Here is a 26,202-nt window from a genome sequence, read left to right on the forward strand (position 1 = left end):
AATGTCCTTGTGGATTGCAATGTAATCAACCATAATCAGCATCCAAAAAGGCTGATTACGATTTGTTATAAAAACAAAAAATTGGCCCTAATTAATCGACCATGCCTAACTAGTCTCCTAGTCCCAGTCGCTGAAAAACATCCCCACAGTTTAATGCTGCCATCACCATGCATCACCGTAGGGATGGTGCCAGGTTTCCTCCAGACGTGATGCTTGGCATCAGTTAGCCTATCAGAAGCTTCCAAAGCCATGATGGAATTTTCTGGAATTTTGTTGAAAAGTTGTTGTTGAAAAACGATCACTTAGATAGCACACAGGTGGACTTTAACTAATTTTGTGACTTCTGAAGGTAATTGGATGCACCAGATCTTATTTAGGGGCTTCATAACAAAGGGGGTGAATACAAATGCACGCACCACTTTTCAGTTTTTTATTTTTTACATTTTTTTTTTACAATTTTTAAAAATTTCACTTCACTAATTTGGACTATTTTGTATATGTCCATTACATGAAGTCCAAATAAAAATCTATTTAAATTACAGGTTGAAATGCAACAAAATAGGAAAAACGCCAAGAGGGATGTATACTTTCGCAAGGCACTGGATCACTGCACTCCTCTATAAACTGGTCATCTCTGTTAACCCATCGCAAGACCCACTGGTGATTATTTTTAAAAACCCTCTTAGGCCTCACTTCCCCCTACCTGTGATATCTACTGCAGCCCTCATCCTCCACATACAACACCTGTCTAACATTCTGTTAATGGTCCCCAAAGCACACACCTCCCTGGGTCGCTAGTCTTTTCAGTTTGCTGCAGCTAGCGACCGGAACGAGCTGCAACAAACACTGAAACTGGACAGTTTTATCTCAGTCTCTTCCTTCAAAGACTCAATCATGGACACTCTAACTGACAGTTGTGGCTGCATTGCGTGATGTATTGTTGTCTCTACCTTCAAATCAATCAAATCAAATTTTATTTGTCACATACACATGGTTAGCAGATGTTAATGCGAGTGTAGCGAAATGCTTGTGCTTCTAGTTCCGACAATGCAGTAATAACCAACAAGTAATCTAGCTAACAATTCCAAAACTACTACCTTATAGACACAAGTGTAAGGGGATAAAGAATATGTACATAAAGATATATGAATGAGTGATGGTACAGAGCGGCATAGGCAAGATACAGTAGATGGTATTGAATGCAGTATATACATATGAAATGAGTATAAACAAAGTGGCATAGTTAAAGTGGCTAGTGATACATGTATTACATAAAGATGCAGTAGATGATATAGAGTACAGTATATACATATACATATGAGATTAATAATGTAGGGTATGTAAACATATTAGGTAGCATTGTTTAAAGTGGCTAGTGATATTTTACATAATTTCCCATTATTAAAGTGGCTGGAGTTGAGTCAGTGTGTTGGCAGCAGCCACTCAATGTTAGTGGTGGCTGTTTAACAGTCTGATGGCCTTGAGATAGAAGCTGTGCTGTTGTCTGTGCCCAATAATGTTTGTATCATGTTTTGTTTTGCTGCCATGTGTTGCCACCATGCTGTGTTGTCATGTGTTTCTGCCTTGTTATGTTGTTTTAGGTCTCAATGTTGTGTTTTGTCATATTTCATTTTTTAAAATCCCAGCCTCCGTCCCAGCAAGAGGCCTTTTGGTAGGCCGTCATTGTAAATAAGAAATTGTTCTGGACTGACTTGCCTGGTTAAATAAAGACCATCGGGTTCTTGGTCACATCCCTGACCAAGGCCCTTCTCCCCCGATTGCTCCGTTTGGCTGGGCAACCAGCTCTAGGAATAGTCATGGTAGTTCCAAACTTCTTCCATTTAAAGGTAATGGAGGCCACTGGGTTCTTGGGGACCTTCACTATTGCAGAAATGTTTTGGTACCCTACCCCAGATCTGTGCCTTGACACAATCCTGTTTCGGAGCTCTACAGACAATTCCTTCAACCTCATGTCTTGGTTTTGCTCTGACATGCACTATCAACTGTGGGACCTTATATAGACAGGTGTGTGCCTTTCCAAGTCATGTCCAATCAATTGAATTTACCACAGGTGGACTCCAATCAAGTTGAAGAAACGTCTCAAGGATGATCAACGGAAACAGGATGCAGCTGAGCTCAATTTCAAGTGTGATAGCAAATGGTCTGAATACTTATGTAAATAAGTGTTTTTAATGTTTTTTTATAAGTTAGTCAAAATTAAAAACATCTTGCTTTAACAATTTAACTTTTGCTTAACATCACCCCATTAGCTGCCTCACTTTATCCGTGATATCAAAGTATTTTTTGATAAAGCACGAAAATGAAATAAACGATTTGTTATAATTATGGAAGATCGAGTAAGTGTAATTCAAACTGTTTGCTTGGAATAATTTGTAGCTATGGTCTATATCTGTGCGTGAGTGCATCCGACTCAGTTTCCAGAAAACACGCAATATCATAAAGTGTTGTGATTCCGCGCATACAAATTCAGGAGGAAACTAAAGAGTGGATGGCTTGACCCAGTTTTGCAAGTGTCGTCTAACTTGGAACGTAGTAATTGAAACGGTGACGCTCAGATAAGATAGCAACTGACACATTTTTATGCCAAGTACACCTGCATTGCGCAGCGGCCTTTGCCGATTGGTGATTGCAATTCACTACCCATTGAAATGATTTCGTTCCATTGTAACCGTTCCTTCGTGAGAATTGTATGGTTAATTGATATATTACTTTCACATATTACTCTAGGACCAGAAGTATTTAAGGAATTTAAATTGGAAAAGGATCTGAAGGCCACCACATGGGCATACCTGGCTTCACAAGTACCCATTTACACCTAACATTTTTTTGGACAGTCCTAGGCCTCTGTCTATCGTTCCATTCCAATTCGTGAGAATTGATAGGTGAATGGATATATTACTTTCACATAAGTTACCCTAGGCCCAGAGGTATTTAAATTGGAAAAGGATTGCATCTAGTCTGAAGGCCACCACATGGGCATACCTGGCTTCACAAGTGCACATTTACATTTAACAGGCCTCTTTGTCTATCGAGCCCAACCTAGAACCTGCATGGCCTATTTGGTCCATGGCTGCCTCAGCACCACATCCTAGCTGTTACCTGGTCATATCACCTACCAGGGATGTCACTAGAGTTTCATGGATAGGGTGGCTAACGGTGCATGTACACTAGATAGCGGTGAATTACCGCTTAGGCCTGCCGTTGTGACTCTTGTGGGCATGCTGGCAGCGCATTCCATTGTGCGTCAATAATTCAGCATAGCAAGTTTGTATGAAGGTCTGGTTAGTAAATAGGTACATAGTCTATAGTAATATCCTCTAAAACGCTCTGGTGACAAACAAACTTTGCTGCCCTGTTTCCAACTGTCCACATGGCTGGGAGAACCTATTCAAGTAAGTAAATACATTTCAAAAATGTTTTTTTTATTTTTTATAAAAATGAATCTATTATTAGCTAACTAACTACAGTGCAGACTAACTCAAATGAGCTGCTAAATGAGCTAGCTATCTAGCCAACTTTACATACTGTATAGATAGGTAGCTGGTGATATTTAATTTACTTAGCTAGCTAACTTCATATCAGATAGCTATCTTGATGTATTTATGACTGTAAAAAACTAACTCCAAATGCATTTGTAGGTAGCTAGCTAACAGCCATGGAGGAGGGTGAAAGGATAGCAGCCCGAACTCAAAGTGAGAGAGTAGGCTATTCTGGATAGGGCAGGTACTTTTGTAGTTCCTAACCCTAGAAGTGAGGACGGAGATAATAGTAACATAATATTCAGTGCGATGTAATTTGACTATAATGAAATCTGTTGTGGTTTTCTGTCCTCAGATAGAGAGCTTTGAAAGCCTCTACACATGAAGAGGTCCCAATGAAGAGCAGTGGTTCTCAGTCCTGGGGACTCAAAGGGGTGAAGGTTGTTGTTGTTTTAGCACTGCACAGCTGACTCAAATGATCAACTCATCCTCAAGCTTTGACTGGTATTTATGTATTCATTTGTGATGCTATCCTTGATATGATCCTGTTATTGTCAAATGCACATGTGTGTGCCCATGCATCTATCAATCCAATGTTATCATGATTTGTTATCAGGGATATTATACTTTAGTAATCCACAATGACCTGGTGATGTAAAAGTATAATAACTACATTGTCTTCCATATTCCTACAGATTCAAAACGATTGCCTACATATTCAAAACGATTGCCTACATTTAATGTGTAGGGCACTGCAAGGTTGGGTGACCAGGGCCATCTGGGACTGCCTTCTGGAGGAATTCAGGTGTGTGAAGGCTACCTGTGTCCTGCATAACTTCATGAGGATGGACATGAGGACAAGGAGGGGATCTACAGCTCGCCGCCGTGTGCCAGAGGAGAAGTCTGCTGCTCTGCAGGATGTTTCAAGGATGGGGTCCAACAACGCAGCAAGAGGCTGTGTGCGGGAGATCTTCACCTCCTACTTCTTCAAAGAGGGCTCTGTTCCCTGGCAACACCATAGACTACACTATGCACAACCAAAGGCTCTTTTAAGAGCCATTCACATTGCAATATGAGTATTCTTCCATTTAGTTAGCTATGTCAACTACAGTTATTCAATTCCCAGTTTCTCTCCCTTTGATTTGTACTTATCAGGTGAGGGTGCTGTTTAGGTAAGGGTGTGACCTCTATACAAAAACAAAACAGGCTGTTTTTAAATGACCCATATTGAAAAAATAGACACCCTATAACTAACACCTACATACTCATGTATGAATCTGATTGATGGATTGTGTTGTGCAGTAAGCAGGCTCAGGTGTATAACTGTGGCTCCTCCCACCTTCAACGAATATGCAAGAGGGCAAACCATGGAGAATAGTAAAACACTTCATTATTTATTTAACTACGCTATATTGTTTGTCCTCGTGTGTCTGTTTGTTTTGCAGCATAAAGTACTCTGCAGCCACTTAGTGTGTTGTGGACACCAGGTGAGGCCACACACAGATTCCTGTTGAACACTGTCTCTTTAACTACCTTATTTTCTCAATAACACTCTCCTTCTCTTCATCCCTCTCTCCTCTTCTCCCTAAATCCTCTAGGTTATATCAGCTGTGTCGGTGAACCCCTCCCACATCTGAACTGGCTACATAGAGGGCACAGCATGATCAGACATGAGGTCACTTGGTCAGGTCAACAGGAAGTATTAATAAAGAGATGCGTTACATTGAAATACAGAAAGATGCTGTAGTCCCAGACTTAATGATCCAAGGTCAGTTTTGCATTTCACCTCCTAATTATTATGATGACTAACAATGTTAGAATAAAAAATAAAAACACAAGGCATAAACATGCTCTCTCTCCATCTCTCTCATCCTTAGATTTTTTTGATGTGAGAGGTTGCCATACCCATTCGCATCAACACCTCACCCGCTTTTAAGATAAACTTCGGGCCGACTAGACGCAATTATGTTTCTGTGTGTATATATAATTTACAAATCAGCCTTTAACTAGTTAAATCCTTTTTCTAGTCTATTCATTACAATGTGTATCCATTGTCCCAGGACCAAGATTGGGCTATGTACAGGAGCAGTGATCTGTGAGCTGCTCTGACAGCTGGTGCTTAAAGCTAGTGAGGGAGATATGAGTCTCCAGCTTCAGAGATTTTTGCAGTTATTTTCAGTCATTGGCAGCAGTGAACTGGAAGGAAAGACGACCAAAGGAGGAATTGGCTTTGGGGGTGACCAGTGATATATACCTGCTGGAGCGCGTGCACTGTCACGGTGCTGACTTTTGCCCAATACCTGCAGCAAAAGTCTCTACCCCGTCCCCTGGCTAGGCAGAGTACTTTAGGATTTTAGTTACTTCGGAGTAACAAGGGCCTTGCCGTGCGGCCCTACCAACCTTCCTTTTTATTCGTAATGGCCCTTCTCGTGAGTTGGGTTTGTTCCTTTGTTCACATTGTCACTCCCTTATTTTTCCGGTCTAGTATGAGGCCTTGGATAGATATACTCCTATTTAAATATTCTTAAGCGTTATGGATTCCTCCTATATTTCCTTACTTTCAAGTTATCTTTACCTATGTATATATCAATACCTAATAACAACTCCTATTAGTTATTATGCTCGTCAGCTGTTTTGACTATTAAAAATATATTATTGTCCACACAATGAAATATTCTTTAGTGCAATCACTTTAACCTATAGCCAGGGTTACTTTCTGTTCAGTGAGAGTGCCAAAGGCGTTTGCTCTCCAGATCGTTAATCTGGCCTAGTTGTCAGTTTCAAGCTTTTATTTAGTCTGTTTTTTGTCTTATACACATCACAATTCAATGGTTATACAGTTTCTCAATACAACAATAATGCTCAATCAATCCTTAATGCTTTAAGCTATGCCAGATAATATTGCAAAACTTTAAATGTGTTAACACTTCTAACAATATTGACTAAATGGCAAAAATAGTTAAATTACCTTAAATGCTCAGCCCCTTGGTCACTTTCCTGTAATTGGTATTCTCACAGCTATGACGCTAGATTCCGAATTCCAATATCTTAATACACTTCCAACTCTGTGTATGGACTCAATATATTGTAACTGGTACTTTTCTGTTTCCTTGTATTGCCAATCACATCTGTACCTGATGTCTCACTGAGTGACTGCCACTTCGTCTGTATTCAAGAGGCGTTTAGACCACTGTTTCGTAGACTCAGTCTCGGGGTCACTAAATTCCTCCAAGTATATTCAGATAGTGATCCAATAAGTACTTAGGCAAAATAATCCAGTTCTCAAATATTGTTATAGTCTAACAAAAAGAGTATAGTGCAATAGTAAATTTACCTGTGATGATTCTCCATATGAAGTCTGTCTCATATGTTAATGAGGATCATGCTGTCTTATGATCTCTGTTCTCCTTATATACCTTTTTACAGGGGAAGTTCCCACTGGTGCTGTAGACCTACGTAACCTTAGGCCTGTGTGTTAAACGGAAGCTTCCTATTATTACCATTCAAGGTCATGCACTACTGACTCTCACATTGCTGCTTCCCTGTTGCTGTTGGCTGATTCTACTCAATCATACCAGCTGGTTGTTTCTACCACTGGAGGTGGCGTAGGTGGTATGTCAAGCGTCAGCTGGGAGAAGTCTATGATAGGTATCTCCTCTGCTTCCCCCTGTTGTCCAGTTTCTGCAGGTGCGGTCCATGGTTCCATGAGGTCCCATGAATGCCCTGTGTTGTCCCCATTGCTTGATGGAGTGGGCAGATTCTTTTCATCTCTTGTCGCACTATGAGTGGGTGCTGCTATGGTGACCAGTGAGCTGAGATAAGGTGTGGCTTTACCTAGCAGAGACTTGTAGATAACCTGTAGCCAGTGGGTTTGGCGACGAGTATGAAGCGTGGGCCAACCAACGAGAGAGTACAGGTCGCAATGGTGGGTAGTGATCGGGGCTTTGGTGACAAAACGGATGGCACTGTGATAGACTGCATCCAGTTTGTTGAGTAGAGTGTTGGAGGCTATTTTATAGATGACATCACTGCAGTCGAGGATCGTTAGGATGGTCAGTTTTTCGAGGGTATGTTTGGCAGCATGAGTGAAGGATGATTTGTTGTGATATAGGAAGCCAATTCTAGATTTAATTTTGGATTGGAGATGCTTAATTTCAGTCTGGAAGGAGAGTTTACAGTATTTGTAGTTGTCCACGTATTCTAAGTCAGAGCCGTCCAGATTAGTGATGCTGGACGGGCGAGCAGGTGCAGGCAGTGATCGGTTGAATAGCATGCATTTAGTTTTCCCTGCGTTTAAGAGCAGTTAGAGGCCACGGAAGGAGAGTTGTACGGCATTGAAGCTCGTCTGGAGGTTAGTTAACAGTGTCCAAAGAGGGGCCAGAAGTATACAGAATTGTGTCGTAGAGGTGGATCAGTCAATCAACAGCAGCAAGAGCAACATCATTGATGTATACAGAGAAGAGAATCGGCCCGAGGATTGAACCCTGTGGCACCCCCATAGAGACAGCCATAGGTCCGGACAACAGGCCCTCCGATTTGACACACTGAACTCTATCAGAGAAGTAGTTGGTAAACCAGGCGAGGAAATCATTTGAGAAACCAAGGCTATCGAGTCTGCCAATAAGAATGTGGTGATTGAAAGAGTCGAAAGCCTTGGCCAGGTCGATGAATACGGCAGCGACTATATTAAATGTACAGGTTACAATGTGGGAATGGATCTCATGCATGGTAATAACTACATGTGTGACTTGCATCCTTGGCACAAAGTTATATTATATTCTACTCAATCCACAGGCTTCATTAAATGTCATTCAGACTGTTTTGAAGTTGATACAACTGGCTATGATAGCTGAGGTTCATAGCTAGGTTCTGAACTAATATGGATACCAAATGTTTGGGTCTATACACAGATCAGCTAGATAGCTAGCTACACATCCATAGGCATACAGGTATTTTTATCCTCCGCACAATAAGCCATAACATAGCTAGCCACGTTATTTAATCTTTCTGCATTGTATGGCAAATATCAGCAAGGCAAGATTACAAAATTGTACATTCAATTTGCAATAAATGCTTTAGCTAGCAAGATTCTTCACATCCACTGATTCACATTACGACAGCCTGGTTTGCTGGTTGTTTCAGGAGTCCTTAAAACATTAAACCAGAATTACAATTTCATATGCATGTCACAACACCCGTAAAGCTAGCCAGCTTGCTGGCTAATGTTAGCTAGTCAGCTATCTTGATAAATCGTGATTTTCATAAATTAACTTTGATTTAAAAAAAAAAGCCTAATCGTTTGTCTCTACATTAACTATCATATTCCTGTTAACTGTAATTTTTTTTTGCATGATTCGTTATGACATTATAAATCACTTACATTTTCTTCCATTCTAGTATTTTTATCAGCCATCTTTGCTGAAGAAAGCATGCCCCATCAGCATCACCAGCATGCCTGCTAAAGCCCCACTAAAATAGGCCTAGCAACGTCACGGGTACTTACAAAGGACGGCTGGGGGGTGTATGGAGGGGGTGTCTGTAAAATAAACCTTGTACATTACCATCTGAAGAATAGCACCTTTCAGTACATTCTCTAAACTATTTAATTTTGTCAGAGCTTCATTTTCATTTCAGCTTTATTCATATATATATAATCAATGATTCAACTCCAATAAAATTCCCGAGGATGGGCTCTACGCTACAAATTTTGAACTCTAAAGAGTTGATTTATTTGAATGCACCTGAGCAAATCCTGGGCAACAAAATACAGCTGACAAAACCTACCAGACAAACTGTTGTCAAACAAGTGTCAAATTAAACAAGGAAAGTATGATCAACCCTCATTTAAAATTGACTGAATGGAATGAAATCCAGCCATCTTATGACAACACCCACCACAAGGAAAAAGGCTAAATACACCAAATTAGCCTCCAACCCAGAATGCTATAATCTACCTGTGTGGCATTACACCATTGAGGAGGAGTTTTGGGACCTGATTTAATTTGATGAGACATGGCTTGGTTCCGTTGACCCTGTAAACAAAATGTCTCTCTTGGGTAATGGCCTATGCTACTGTTTTGTGAGGACACATATGTAGTAATGTGCTTAATACTAATTACAAGTGTTTCCATACAACTGCAGGCCTTATGTAAATCCAAATACTAAAACTCGTTAACACTTGTTTAACTAAGAGACCTGTTGATCAGTCACACTGTGTGGATGGACAGGATATCCTGGTTGGGGAGGAGGTGACTGGAGAAAAGAAAACACATTTCATTTCTCTGTGTAGGATATGGACAAACCCTTGGTCAGCACATATAAGTCTGAATACTATTTATTTAAATGATTAAAGTAGGAACTGAGGGAAATACTTTTTTGGGACGCTAAAAAGACGTCCAAGTCATCCTTACAATCATTATACACTCCGACCATGACCATTGCAAGTTGCAACTTGTTATGCAGACTGGGTAGCATTCCAAACAACTGACCAAGATCAGCAAATCTGTCCTTGTTCAAGACTGATCCTTTGGAATGCAAAGATGTACAGTATTCTCCAAAACGGAGGACCTGTCAGATACTCACTGTCACTGCAGGGTTGGAGAAGGCAATGGATTTGATCTCCACATCCCCATACACGAAGATGGTGTCCACTTGGGTGATTGACATCCGGTGCAGGTACTCCATGAAGTGGGCAACATTCACAATCACCTGGGATAAGATCGGATTTAGGAGAGACAAGAAATCAATGGCACATGATGAAAAAAATAATGGTTTGAATTTTTTTTCTCTAGAATATTGATGCAATTCAATAAGTCGACTGTAAACTAAAAATGTGTAGCCTAAGTATGTGATAAAAGTCTCCTGACCGAATATGAATCTCGGTTGACCAGGAACATGAGGGTAAATCGTTCCTCCTGGGTCATGGGTATATCATATTTATGCTCCTCTGGGCCCCACTTAGAGCTCAGCATTGGGGTTGAAGTGGAGGGCTAGGTTTTTCTTTTTAACCACATTGCAAATTCACATGAAACCTACAGAGAGAGAAAAGGGGGCTATATTTTAAAATGATTAGGTTTAACAAGATCCCTTCTGTGCTGATAGTGACAAGACTGAGCTAAAGAAGACATGGCTGTCCTACAGTGAAAAAGAGATGTATGCACTACTAGGTAGGTCTACCTCTTGGCATTTGGCAGGACTCTCCCTGTCACAGTGATGGTCTTCCTCTCATGCAGACCTCCCTGGATACAGCCAGTGAATGGCATGCTCTAGGACATGAAGCAAAGAAACAACACTTGACCAGGCTGGGTGTCTCATCTCTTTCACCAGCTAGTAGCTAGGTAGTCTGCCTGATAAGGTTTGGGACTTTGCAATAGACTTAGTTGAAAACTTTAAATGTTCACAATGGATACATCAAGCATTCTGTAACCTATAACAATCTAAGGTGGGTTGCACCAACATGGATTAACTCATAAACTTGTGTAGCAGGCTCAAGGGTGTGGGGTTTCCACATCACCAAGTTCAATAACAAAACATGCACCAGTAGCACAACGAGAACACAAATTGGGAGTTTATTAGGGATATTTGTACACGGGTGAAGGGGAATTAATCAATTACTTCAGTCCTGAACCTGTTCTCGTTGTCCGTTCCGTTCTCCAAGGGTAATCCTAAAACTCTGTTCCTCAGCCAATCCAGTTTGGTACACTAAGGGGGTAATCCAACAGTCCGGTTCACAACAGGTAATCTTACAGACACTTTTCTCTCTTCTCCCACTCAACATATCACACATTTCTATCTCCATTCTCTGCCCCTTTGTGCAGGCTACTTTCCTCCTTTATCTCCAAGCACTCCCTGGCTTAATGAGCCACAGCCTCGCCTCGTTGGGGCAGGAAGTCCATGAAAGGCTCAGGTGTGGAGCCAGCGGGCTGCAAGATATCTCCTCTCAATAACCACTCCCCTCACCTCTCCCTGCCATCTGCCACACTGGGTTCAATGAAGGTTTATCTATTCATCTTGTTGCACCAAATTTTAAACCTTGTTTTAAATTAATCTTAGTTAAATCCTTTAGTTTTCACTTTAAACCTAGTGTCTCGTTCGCTGGAATAAATATCAGACCAAGGCGCAGTGGGTGTCGTGCTCCACATAATTTAATGATAAAGTGAAATTTAGCAAAGACAAAAACAAATAAAAAAAATAAACTAACAACGAACCGTAACTAAGAGGTGTAACATACACTAACTCAAAACAGTGTCCCATAAAACACAGGTGGACAAAATGCAACTTAAATATGATCCCCAATTAGAGACAACGATAGCCAGCTGCCTTTAATTGGGAATCATACCAAAACCAACATAGAAAAACTAAACTAGAACCCACATAGAAAATAATAACTAGAAAACCCCCCAGTCACACCCTGACCTACTATACCATAGAAAAACAATGGCTCTCTATGGTCAGGGTGTGACACCTAGATACATTTTAAACCTGTTGCTCAATTTAAAAAAAGTAATATAACCTTAGATTGGAGGTTATTTGTGAACTGCCACTTGAGGTGGTTTAACTGATCAAATGGCAGCATTATTTACTGTGGAGAGATCAAAACGACAGAGTTCGTCAGAGATTAATTATAGACAGGTTGAATCCTGTTGAGTTTTATGATAATGATGAATTTAAAGAGATACCGCTTCTCCAAGGACTCTGTAATGCAACTGGAAAGAAAGGTTGCACCAACCATTAAGCAAGGGAGTGATAGGAACAAGGCTGTACCCCCACTACTTCAGCTCCTGGTGACCGTAAGGTTCTACGTAACTGGATGTTTCCAGATGGTCGTTGGGGATCTTTTTGGACTCCACAAGTCTACTGTCTGCAGGACTGTAGTCAGTGTCCAGTGCTATTGCCGGTCTGAAGAATCAGTACATAAGGTTCAATCCTACAGAGGAAACTGCAGCTGGATTTTACAGGAGAGCGAGATTCCCAGGTGTACTAGGGGCAATAGACTGTACACACATTCCTATTCCCAACCCTGGTAGTGAGAATGGAGAACTATTCTGTAATCGGAAAGGTTACTGCTCCATCAACGTGCAGGCTGTTTGTGATGACAAAGGTCAGCTCACCAACATTGTAGCTAGATGGCCAGGATCCACCCATGACAGCAGAATCTTTGACAATAGTCATCTGTGTGCAATGCTGGAAATGGGGGCATATGAAGGCCACCTACTAGGTGACAATGAATATGCCTGTCGTGGGTGCCTTATGACTCACCTTTTAAACCCCCAGACACCTGAAGAGAGAGAATGCAACACCTCTCATATCCCGGTAAGAGGTCTCATTGAAAAAGGTTTTGGAGTGTGGAAAAAAAGATTCCCCTGCCTAGAGCGGCTCCGCACAAAGATGGACACTACACTGACAATCATTATTGCAGTGGCGGTTATGTAGAACTTTGGCAAGAGACAAGGACACAAGCTACCTGAGGAGGTTGAAGAGGACCTACCTGTGGAGAATGAAGAAAATGGCCAGGTGCAACATGCTGCCAATGCAAATGGGAATGCTGTGAGGAGAACCTTGATTGAAACCATTTTGGAGCCTAAGGTGTGTATAATGTGACATTGGTAACATGTAAAAGGCAATACATTTTAAGTACAATTCCTAATTAAGCTATCTGTATTCAAATGTATTATTAAGACTTGGTTATTCTCAATCAAATACAGGGTGGAACTAGAAGCACAAGAACACAAGAGTGGGGATAAGACTGGAGGACACAAAATTGGTCAGTGCGGTGTAATTTGACTATAATGAAGTCTGTTGTGGTTTTCTGTCCTCAGAGAGCTTTGAAAGCCTCTACACATGAAGAGGTCCCAATGAAGAGCAGTGGTTCTCAGTCCTGGGGACTCAAAGGGGTGAAGGTTGTTGTTGTCTTAGCACTGCACAGCTGACTCAAATGATCAACTCATCAAGCTTTGACTGGTATTTATGTACTCATTTGTGATGCTATCCTTGATATGATCCTGTTATTGTCAATATGTGTGCCCATGCATCTATCAATCCAATGTTATTATGATTTGTTATCAGGGATATTATGCTTTAGTAATCCACAATGACCTGGTGATGTAAAAGTCAAATAATTACATTATCTTCCATATTCCTAGATACCTTGTAACTGGAGATTCCTTCAAAACGATTGACTACAGTTAATGTGTAGGGCACTGCAAGGTTGGGTGACCAGGGCTACCTGTGTCCTGCATAACTTCATGAGGACTTCCGGCGCCGACAGAGATGGCCGCCTCGCTTCGCGTTCCTAGGAAACTCTGCAGTTTGTTTTTTTACGTGTTATTTCTTACATTGGTACCCCAGGTCATCTTAGGTTTCATTACATACAGTCGAGAAGAACTACTGAATATAAGAGCAGCGTTCACTCACCATCAGTACGACCAAGAATATGACTTTCCCGGAGCGGATCCTGTGTTCTGCCTTCCACCCAGGACAACGGAACGGATCCCAGCCTGCGACCCAAAACAACGACGTCGTAAAAGAGGCAAACGAAGCGGTCTTCTGGTCAGGCTCCGGAGACGGGCACATCGCACGCCACTCCCTAGCATTCTACTCGCCAATGTCCAGTCTCTTGACAACAAGGTTGATGAAATCCGAGCAAGGGTAGCATTCCAGAGGGACATCAGGGACTTTAACGTTCTTTGCTTCACGGAAACATGGCTCACTTGAGAGACGCTATCGGAGTCGGTGCAGCCAGTCGGTTTCTCCACGCATCACGCCGATAGAAACAAACATCTTTCTGGTAAGAAGAGGGGCGGGGGCGTATGCTTTATGGTTAACGAGACGTGGTGTGGTCACAACAACATACAGGAACTCAAGTCCTTCTGTTCACCTGATTTTAGAATTCCTCACAATCAAATGTCGACCGCATTATCTACCAAGGGAATTCTCTTCGATTATTTTATTTATGTATTTCACCTTTATTTAACCAGGTAGGCAAGTTGAAAACAAGTTCTCATTTACAATTGCGAGCTGGCCAAGATAAAGCAAAGCAGTTCGACACATACAACGACACAGAGTTACACATGGTGTTATGCACGTGAGTGAGGACCCAAAAGCGGTTTAACAAAAACAGAGTCCTTTAATGTCAAAACACAGGTAAGACATAGATCCTCTTCAAATGTAAATGATGGCAAAATAAACAACCCGCAGAGAGGGCGACAAATGAAACATAAAGTCCTTCTGAATATCACAGAAGAGTTCCCCTTCTAGCAGCAGAGGAGAATAGCTGGGTTAGAATCCCCTTCTAGCAGCAGAGGAGAATAGCTGGGTTGTAGAGGACAGAGGTACCTGATCACACGTAGCATCAGATGAACAGGCAGATTCCGACAGGACAGGACAAGGTTGAAGCAAACAAGACGATAGTTTGGTTCTGGCATGAGAAACTCAAACGAGAATCTGACAAAGACAGAAGCAGGAACAGAGAGAGAAATAGAGACCTAATCAGAGGGAAAAAAGGAAACAGGTGGGAAAAGGGTGAACGAGGTAGTTAGAGAAGATGAGGAGCAGCTGGGGGAAGGAGGGGAAGAGAAGGTAACCTAATACGACCAGCAGAGGGAGACAGAGTGAAGAGAAAGAACAGGAACAAGACATAATATGACAATACATGACACATGGAGTAAAACAAACATACAGTCAATAATACAGTATAAACAAGTCTATATACGATGTGAGCAAATGAGGTGAGATAAGGGAGGTAAAGGCAAAAAAAGGCCATGGTGGCAAAGTAAATACAATATAGCAAGTAAAAAACTGGAATGGTAGATTTGCAATGGAAGAATGTGCAAAGTAGAAATAAAAATAATGGGATGCAAAGGAGCAAAATAAATAAATAAATAAAATACAGTAGGGAGAGGATAGTTGTTTGGGCTAAATTATAGGTGGGCTATGTACAGGTGCAGTAATCTGTGAGCTGCTCTGACAGTTGGTGCTTAAAGCTAGTGAGGTAGATAAGTGTTTCCAGTTTCAGAGATTTTTGTAGTTCGATCCAGTCATTGGCATTTCGAACCCTACCGTACCTTCTCCGGTATGCAATCTGTTTCCGATCTGGTCATGGGCAGACTCAACAGCCTTGGTTTCTCAGATGATTGCCTCGCCTAGTTCACCAACTACTTTTCAGATAGAGTTCAGTCTGACAAATCGGAGGGCCTGTTGTCCGGACCTCTGGCAGTCTCTATGGGGGTGCCATAGGGTTAAATTCTCGGGCCGACTCTCTTCTCTGTATACATCAATGATCTCTCTTGCTGCTGGTGATTCCCTGATCCACCTCTACGCAGACAACACCATTCTGTATACTTCTGGCCCTTCTTTGGACACTGTGTTAACTAACCTTCAGACGAGCTTCAATGTCATACAACTCTCCTTCCGTGGCCTCCAATTGCTCTTAAATACAAGTAAAACTAAATGCATGCTCTTCAACCGATCGCTGCCTGCACCTGCCCGCCCGTCTAGCATCACTACTCTGGACGGTTCTGACTTAGAATATGTGGACAACTACAAATACCTAGGTGTCTGGTTAGACAGTAACCTCTGCTTCCAGACTCACATTAAGCCTCTCCAATCCTAAATTAAATCTAGAATTGGCTTCCTATATCGCAACAAAGCATCCTTCACTCATGCTGCCAAACATACCCTCGTAAAACTGACTATCCTACCGATCCTCGTCTTTGCTGATGTCATTTACAAAATAGCCTCCAACACTCTACTCAACAAATTGGATGCAGTCTATCACAGTGCCATCTGTTTTGTCACCAAAGCCCCATATACTACCCACCACTGTGACCTGTACGCTCTCGTTGGCTGGCCCTCGCTTCATACTTGTTGCCAAACCCACTGGCTCCAGGACATCTACAAGTTTTTGCTTGGTAAAGCCACGCCTTATCTCAACTCACTGGTCACCATAGCAGCACCCACCCGCAGCACACGCTCCATCAGGTATATTTCACTGGTCACCGCCTTTCCTTCCAGTTCTCTGCTGCCAATGACTAGAACGAATTGCAAAAATCACTGAAGCTGGAGACTCATATCTCCCTCACTAACTTTAAGCACCAGCTGTCAGAGCAGCTCACAGATCATTGCACATAGCCCATCTGTAAATAGCCCATCCAACGACCTCATCCCCATACTGTTATTTATTTTGCTCCATTGCACCACATTATCTCTACTTGCACATTCATCTTCTGCACATCTATCATTCCAGTGTTTAATTGCTATATTGTAATTACTTTGCCACTATGGCCTATTTATTGCCTTGTCTTACCTCATTTGCACACAATGTATGTAGACTTTCTATTGTATTATTGACTGTATGTTTGTTTATTCCATGTGTAACTCTGTGTTGTTGTTTTTGTCGCACTGCTTTGCTTTATCTTGGCCAGGTCGCAGTTGTAAATGAGAACTTGTTCTCAACTAGCCTACCTGGTTAAATAAAAAATAAAACATAGAGGGCACAGCATGATCAGAGGTGAGAGATCACTTGGTCAGGTCAACAGGAACATTTATTAAAGAGATGCTTTACATTGATAAACAGAAAGAGATGCTGTAGTCCCAGAGTTAATGATCAAAGGTCAGTTTTGCATTTCACCTCCTGATTATGACTAACAATGTTAGAATAAAAAATAAAAACACAAGGCTTAAACATGCTCTCTCTCCATCTGTCTCTCGTCCTTAGATATGTTTTGATATGAGAGAGGATGCCACCCCCCAGTCCCATCAGCCACCTCATCCGCTTTTAAGATAACCTTCGGGCTGACTAGACGCAATTATGCAATTGTGATGAACTGAGAGAATATTTGGGGAGCACTGTGATTCATAAATTACAGTGCTTTGCGAAAGTATTCGGCCCCCTTGAACTTTGCGACCTTTTGCCACATTTCAGGCTTCAAACATAAAGATATAAAACTGTATTTTTTTGTGAAGAATCAACAACAAGTGGGACACAATCATGAAGTGTAACGACATTTATTGGATATTTCAAACTTTTTTAACAAATCAAAAACTGAAAAATTGGGCGTGCAAAATTATTAAAGTTAATACTTTGTAGCGCCACCTTTTGCTGTGATTACAGCTGTAAGTCGCTTGGGGTATGTCTCTACCAGTTTTGCACATCGAGAGACTGAAATTTTTTCCCATTCCTCCTTGCAAAACAGCTCGAGCTCAGTGAGGTTGGATGGAGAGCATTTGTGAACAGCAGTTTTCAGTTCTTTCCACAGATTCTCAATTGGATTCAGGTCTGGACTTTGACTTGGCCATTCTAACACCTGGATATGTTTATTTTTGAACCATTCCATTGTAGATTTTGCTTTATGTTTTGGATCATTGTCTTGTTGGAAGACAAATCTCCGTCCCAGTCTCAGGTCTTTTGCAGACTCCATCAGGTTTTCTTCCAGAATGGTCCTGTATTTGGCTCCATCCATCTTCCCATCAATTTTAACCATCTTCCCTGTCCCTGCTGAAGAAAAGCAGGCCCAAACCATGATGCTGCCACCACCATGTTTGACAGTGGGGATGGTGTGTTCAGCTGTGTTGCTTTTACGCCAAACATAACGTTTTGCATTGTTGCCAAAAAGTTCAATTTTGGTTTCCTCTGACCAGAGCACCTTCTTCCACATGTTTGGTGTGTCTCCCAGGTGGCTTGTGGCAAACTTTAAACAACACTTTTTATGGATATCTTTAAGAAATGGCTTTCTTCTTGCCACTCTTCCATGAAGGCCAGATGTGTGCAATATACGACTGATTGTTGTCCTATGGACAGAGTCTCCCACCTCAGCTGTAGATCTCTGCAGTTCATCCAGAGTGATCATGGGCCTCTTGGCTGCATCTCTGATCAGTCTTCTCCTTGTATGAGCTGAAAGTTTAGAGGGACGGCCAGGTCTTGGTAGATTTGCAGTGGTCTGATACTCCTTCCATTTCAATATTATCGCTTGCACAGTGCTCCTTGGGATGTTTAAAGCTTGGGAAATCTTTTTGTATCCAAATCCGGCTTTAAACTTCTTCACAAAAGTATCTCGGACCTGCCTGGTGTGTTCCTTGTTCTTCATGATGCTCTCTGCGCTTTTAACGGACCTCTGAGACTATCACAGTGCAGGTGCATTTATACGGAGACTTGATTACATACAGGTGGATTGTATTTATCATCATTAGTCATTTAGGTCAACATTGGATCATTCAGAGATCCTCACTGAACTTCTGGAGAGAGTTTGCTGCACTGAAAGTAAAGGGGCTGAATAATTTTGCACGCCCAATTTTTCAGTTTTTGATTTGTTAAAAGAGTTTGAAATATCCAATAAATGTCGTTCCACTTCATGATTGTGTCCCACTTGTTGTTGATTCTTCACAAAAAAATACAGTTTTATATCTTTATGTTTGAAGCCTGAAATGTGGCAAAAGGTCGCAAAGTTCAAGGGGGCCGAATACTTTCGCAAGGCATTGTATATGCTCCCTTCCCTGCTCCTATGTTCTTACCTCTTTCCCTTTCTGTCTCTTACACCTCTCACCTCCTTTCTTCCTCTGTTTTTATAATGCACAACAGATGTGCATTGAAATACAGATTGAACTTGAATTTACAATATTACAATTAGATTTATAATGTATGTATTTATAGCACTTGGATAATGAACTTCTTTCAATAAAGAGTTTCACATTCTCTACTGGTTGAAATACTAAACATATCCTGTGTTAATCAGATCAATGCAGATGAAGGGCATTAGATATTGCGATTAACTGGTTTTAGAGTATTTACATGATGCATAGGAAGTGTAATGTTCTGTTTAAATATATATGTGAATTACAAATCAGCCTTTAAGTAGTTAAATCCTTTTTCTAGTCGGAGGGAACCATGTGTAACCACTGTCCCGGGACCAAGATTGGTAAACACCGTTGAAGTGTATAATTGTAATGCAGACACAGCATTATTCAAACAGTGGAATTTGATACTCCTGGTATGGATATGACTGAAATAATCTCAAAGACATTCATACCTGAACTGCACCTTTATTTGCCAAGGTAGAATACATGATCAGTGAATATATTAAATGTACAGGTTACAATACAGGTATTTGTATCCTCCACTGCACAATAAGCAAGAACATAATAACTACGTTACTTTATCTTTCTGTATTGCATGGCAAATATCAGCAAGGCAAGCTTCCAAAATTGTACATTCAATTTGCAGTAAATGCTTTAGCTAGCTTGATTATTTACATCCACTGATTCACATTACGACAGCCTGGTTTGCTGGTTGTTTCAGGAGTCCCTAAACCATTAAAAAAACAGAATTACAATTTCATACGCATGTCACAACACCCATAAAGCTAGCTGGCTAATGTTAGCTAGTTTGCTGAATCGAGATGATCGGAAATTAACTTTATGATAAAAAAAAAATAAGTATAATAGTTTGTCTCTACATGAACTAACATATTCCTGATATATTTAATATAAGTATACATGCAATCATAATTGACTGTAGCGCATATAAAGCACCCACACGTTACCGGTGGCTGACACCGTTCATCCCGCGATGATTGTGTTAATTAAAATTGTAAGTTAGTTTTAACGTGCATTACAGTCATTGATATTTACCAGTTATTTATGTTTACTAAATATCGGTGGGCCGAGTTGTCCGTCGTCATCATAAGGGTTAAGGAGAGGGGCAAACTGCTGGGGAACCATCTCTCAAATCTTCTGGGAGAGAGGATCAATTCTCTTGGACGGAGGCCCCCTCCGGTCTGAAATAGCACTCGCCTCTGCTGCATCCTTTTTTTGCTTTTGCTTTCGCTTCGCGTTTTTCCAGCACACCTTCATTTGATTTGGGTTCCTTTTTTCTTTAATCCGTGTCGATCCATTAAATCTGTGGCATAAAATGGCCCATGTGTCTTCCTCATTTTTGACAGTCGTGTTGTCTGTCTTTTTATCCTCCAGTACATTACTAAATTCCTCCATCAGTTCCGACGAGGTTTTCATAAGCGGAGAAATGTGAACAACTTTAACAAGCCATGATCAGGTGTGTAGCTGACAAATGATACATGCCCAAATAAGTAATGACAATAATACATTGTATTTAATGCTAGCTAGCTTTGTTTATAAACTAGCTAGCTACAGTAGCTAACGAATTAGTTATATGTCTAGTACTGTAAAAAATATATATAAAAAAATCAGCCAACCCATGAGATCCTTTCACGCTTGAGTTGCAATAGTTCAAACGTTACATTGTTATACTTTTATCAAGGAGCAGCAATTTTGTGGCCTCATTTGTCAAGTAGGCTAGCTACTTCGTTTCAACTCAAGAAAAAACGAATATATTGGTGCAACACGTCACTAATCATAGTTTAAAACCGTTAATTATAGATTTACTGAGCCAGATTTAAAATGAAGTGGTGCCACACATCTCTGATTAATTATAAACCTAGATTTACAAAACATAGATTAGCTCTAATCCTAGATGAATTAAAACCATGTTGGTGCAACCCATCCTAAAAGGTTATAGTTTCCTTTCTTCTTACCTTCTTTCATTGATTATATCAATCACTTAAGTGTTTAGGTGTCTTATGAAAATGGATATGAAAATGACAGGAAATATAGACAGACCTATTCAATGTTTTTCAGTCCTGTTCCTGAGGAACCCATTTTTATTCTAGTCCACTAAATGCATCACTAACAAACCCATTTCACCTGATTTTAGTTGCATCGGATGTGCTAGAGCGTGCTGGGCTAGAGGAACATCTGTGGGTCCAGAATATAAAAATATTGTGGAACATTACACCAAAAAGAAGTATCAAAATGACTCCCAAAACTCACACATAATGGGGCCTGAAAAGTACATGTAAATAATGTCAAAGTAGAATTGTTACCGGATTGCAGAAGGGTTGCTGATAATCCATGCTGCAGTGTGGCTCTGATCTGTCGGTTTGACTTTATGGTGAATCTAGAGAGTGCAGCGCGTAGACGTTCGGTGGTTCTCTTCTGGCACTTTTATACATTTCTCTCACAATGACTCATGCGGTCATCATTGTTTTACACTAATTGAAACACGGTCAAGCCATCCGCTTTTCTTTTTTCTTTTTGCACTCTCTCTATACACTCTCAAACCCAGATCAATGAATCCCTACCACTGTGTCGCTGAGTCATCATAATGCTTTAGCAAATGTACATTATACAAGGGGCAGTGGTAGACATAATGTAAGTCACCTAATTTATGTCCCTCTAACTTCCCGAATGCCTCTGCTGATGCTACAGCTATTGTTTGCCGCAACCATGTGACTATGAACCAGTTTGCCACAAATATTATTATTACTTCATCATAAAGTTGATCAGCTAGCTAACACAGAGGACAGATCTATTCATGGCTATGCAGCTATGTTGGAGGCTCAGACGCTGAGACAGCAGTGCAATTAACTTAGGCCTGACTTTATGTGTCGCTAATATTGTAAGTCTGATTAGGCCAAGGGAGTATTTTATATATGTAGCTAGTAATATATATATATATTTTTTAAAGGAATACTGGTATTTACATGGCTGGATTGCTAAATTAGTTACTAGTTCGTTTGCTAATGTTCCTTAGCCGCAAACCCCGGCCATAGCCGCAGTGAACAGCGTCGTCTTGTAACATTTTTACAGATAAATTGAGGGAAGTATCTGAGCTTTGTTATTTTGAATGCCTATTTTTAAGCATTGACCTCCAAACACTGCTGAAGTTAGTGAGCAGCAAGGTTCACTCTGTTTTTGTCCCTGTATCGTGTTCTCCAATAAGTGTTACTTATGGACTTTAATGTCCCCTTTCCCTCCCTTTCCCTTCTTTTTTCAGAGGGAAACACATACCCTTTGACCCTAGAGAAGGTTCTCCTTTTCACTTCGGTGGCTTCAGCCATTCCTAGGCTGGGATTGCCAGTGGAGCCACAGGCAGTTCTTACACAAACAAGAGAATAAGGCTGCCAGGATCTTCCCAGAAGCAGATACATGCAGCATTGTTTTAAGGCTACCAATTCACCCAACCCTACGCAGCCTTCAGGGAGGAAATGGAGAGTTGAATTCTACAGTCACCAACATTTGGTGTCATTGTCAAAGACTCCAGCCACTCAAGTCATAGACTGTTCTCTCTGCTACCGCACGGCAAGTGGTACCGGGGCGCCAAGTCTAGGTCCAAGAGGCTTCTGAACAGCTTCTACCCCTAATCAAACGGCTACTCAGACTATTTCCATTGACCCCCCCTCTCTCTTTTATGCTGCTGCTACTTTGTTATTATCTATGCATAGTCACTTTAATATCACTTTATCTCTACCTACATGTATATATTACCTCAACTAACCGGTGCCCCAGTACATTGACTCTGTGCCGGTACCCCCTGTATATAGCCTCGCTATTGTTATTTTACTGCTGCTCTAATTATTATTGTTATTTTATTTTTTTGTATTTTTCTTAACTACATTGTTGGTTAAGGGCTTGTAAGTAAGCATTTCACTCTAAGGTCAACACCTGTTGTATTCAGCGCATGTGACAAATAACATTTGATTTAAAGGGAATTCATTTAAGGGGAATTATCCAAAACGTTTATTGCATGACCACCTAGTAAGGTCGGAATACTGCAGCCAATGTTAATTGGTGATGTGTGCCAAAATAATTGATATTATGAAAGTTTCCGACAAGATTGGCCATCAGCAAAAAAAAGTTGTGTAGTGAAAGTTTTCAAAAACAACCAACCAGAATCAATTGGACAGTAATACATAATGCAGCTTTAATATTTTAATAAATGTATGATTTCTTAGTAGAGTGGGTAGACTGGGCATTATGCAAAGTAGTTAAGTCATGAATGTCAAGGGGCTATAATATTACAATATGTGCAATGTTACCATAAATCTTACAGTAAATATGGACAACATTTAATTTACATGTGTTATGGCAATAAAAACAGACCCTGTGGTTCATCGGTGGGCAACTCCAGTCCTCGAGGGCCTGATTGGTGTCACACTCTTTCTCCATTCCTACCAAACACAGCTGATTAATCAAATTGCATTCTAAACTGAAGATCATGATTAGGTGATTATTGGAGTCAGTTGTGTTAGCTGGGGCTGTGGCAAAACTGACGCCAATCAGGCCCTCGAGGACTGGAATTACCCACACCTGCTGTAGTTGGTACATAGGTCGTGGTGCAGCAAGTTGATGAGGGTAGTGGAGAAGCACTTTTGGGACTTTTTGAGTGAAGTGACTAAGGGTGAAAAGGATATCAGGGTGCCCAGGAACTTGAAGCTGCTGATCATCTCCATGTCAATGTACCATATATGGGAGAATGGTCTTTAAGTCTCACCATCTACTTTGCTTACACTGAGGCTGTTATCCTATCATCATTATGTCAGGTCCCACAGCTCCTTCATGTACTCGTGATCAGGTGTACCATGGTAGTGTTGTCAGCATGTTTAGATGTTGGGTCCATTCTGGAGATACATATTCTTGTAATATGTCAAAAAAAATCGAATTTGTTATTACAGGGTTTACACCCAGAGGCCTGAGTCTGCTAACAAGTTTGTGGGTCAGGATGGTGTTGAAAGCAGAGCTATAAAAGAAAACGCACTCTGACATATGTAAAATGCATAATTGACAAATTTGTTGGGACAATAGGCATTGGATAGGAGTTGGTCCAGTGAATTTTCTACCATGTGCTACACGATATCAATTGTTCCAGTTTTTAAAATCGATATTGACTGGGCTGTAGTGGACATGGTAAGAAGCTTTGATATCATGGGGACCAAACTTCTAACGTCCTTTCTTGGTACACACCCACACAGACACGGCAGTAATAACAACCAGCGGCACTCCATCCTAAGGTGGCTGAAGAAGTTTTGCCTGACGTCAAACATTAAGAGTGTCAGATTGAAGTGTTTGAAAAAACAACCATAAGAGCAGATAACTTTTTTTGTAATCATTACTGGCACAGTGATTTTAAAATCATTTCTAATTCTAGTCGCTTTCAATTGATTAATTGACTCCAAGAACCATAGATTGTTCGTAGTTCATAACATTAACACAACTGACATTAAACGTTGCTTGACCGTAGATTGGGATACATGTTTTAATAACATTTGATATTTGATTGGGCTTAATGTTGCATACCTTGCGGGGTTGTGCATGCCAACCAGGTGAGAATCACCGGAATTAACTGTGATACTTGATGAATCAGGTCTTTGCTGCTTTATCAGTCTCTCCCTTGCCCACTCCAAGCTCCTCTTCATGGTTCCCTTCTGCAAGACAATTGTGTGATAAAGAGGAAAGAATGGGAATCCTATTCCTTTGAAGCAGTACTTATAGTACTGGATATATGCCTGAAGTTGTTATTTTACCCTAATAAGCTTAGATGGAATGTATATATTCCAAAAACGAAGTGAACTTGCACATTAAAGTCTAATCTGTTCTAAAGCTGACATGTTGTAGATGTTAGCAAAGGTTTTACAAGGTTGTCACTAGCATAATTTGCTTTATGTGAGCTTTTCAGTGTCTTCATGCTAATCGCGAGCTAGCGCGGCTACCGCTAGCATTGAAATGACAGCCAGTCCGGCTGAAGAAATTGCCTACCTTCAGCTCTTGTTTTGCTTAAATACAAGGATTTGGGCTAAAAACGTAATTCAAAAAAATGTCCTGCTTCAGTACTATCCGATAAGACACATTTAGGTAGCTTGTCTTCCTTTAGTCAATGATAAAGCAAAATAGAGACAACATAGTCCAAATATCGACAACTACCAGGATTTTGAGCAGGATGTTTTTGGAGTATCCGTTGTCTAACCCATGTGTGCTTGGCGCTTACATTGAAAGATGATGCAGACTGTCTGCTGTACACAGTGATTTCACTACTAGAATTTAACTCTTGTGTCTTGCTTACAAGGTTTTCCCCCACATCACCATCAATGCCGGTTGTAGACCAAATTCTGTTGACACTTGAAACTTTGTTATAGCTGATTTAGCAAGACGCTTCAAAAGGTCACCCGGTCAGGTCAGTAAAATATTGAAAATCTGGATAGATGTCATTGCTGAGCATTACTGAGCACACCAAGGATCTCATTCCATGGCTGCCTCGTGAGATGATAAAGGCTACAATGCCACAGGTTTTTCAGGATAATTTTTCAAAAACAACCTGTGTTATTGACTGCACATTAAGTGTTTTGCAGAAGGCTAAACATCTGGACTCAAAAACTGAATCTTACAGTCACTACTATGCCAGTAATAGTGTAAAATATATCGTGCTCTGCTCCAACAGGAATGGTTATGTTCATTACAGAGGCTTATGGTGGGAAATGTAGCGATAGGTTCATAACACAGAGTTTTATGGGTCTCTCGACCATTTTGCGTGCTGGAGTTGAGGTGATGGGGGGCCGTGGCTTCACAATTTGGGACTTGCTAGAGCAGGGGTGTCAAAGTCAAATGGACGGAGGGCCAAATAAAAAAATCAGCTACAAGACGAGGGCCGGACTGTTCGAATGTTCATTGAAAAATGTTTAAATGACGCATATAGTCTAGTGAACCTAATTGAACCTACTGAAAACCTAACAAATATATTACAATATGATCAGATAAATAAAGCAATATTTTCTTATGGCTCTGTCAGTAATCTTTAATTTTCAACAGACACAAAAGACAAATTTCCTTTATATAAATATCCCCATAACATGAACATTAA

The 26,202-nt window shown here is 40.8% G+C and overlaps 1 protein-coding gene across 1 annotated transcript; it reads right to left on the reverse strand.

Moving 5' to 3' along the window:
- Window positions 1–9,092: 9,092 nt before the first annotated feature.
- LOC110533108 (galectin-9) lies at window positions 9,093–21,748 on the reverse strand. Its single transcript, XM_090188523.1, has 6 exons — window positions 21,392–21,748; window positions 10,677–10,765; window positions 10,513–10,531; window positions 10,367–10,480; window positions 10,083–10,208; window positions 9,093–9,752 (listed from the first exon to the last, which is right to left on the reverse strand). Exons 1-6 carry the CDS (start codon window positions 21,419–21,421, stop codon window positions 9,687–9,689), a joined length of 444 nt encoding a protein of 147 aa, XP_090044649.1. The 5' UTR covers window positions 21,422–21,748; the 3' UTR covers window positions 9,093–9,686.
- Window positions 21,749–26,202: the final 4,454 nt, after the last annotated feature.

Source organism: Oncorhynchus mykiss, chromosome 10 (genome assembly GCF_057628025.1).
Source record: "Oncorhynchus mykiss isolate SJ-2025 chromosome 10, ASM5762802v1, whole genome shotgun sequence".
In the NCBI taxonomy this organism is placed as follows: Eukaryota; Metazoa; Chordata; class Actinopteri; order Salmoniformes; family Salmonidae; genus Oncorhynchus; species Oncorhynchus mykiss.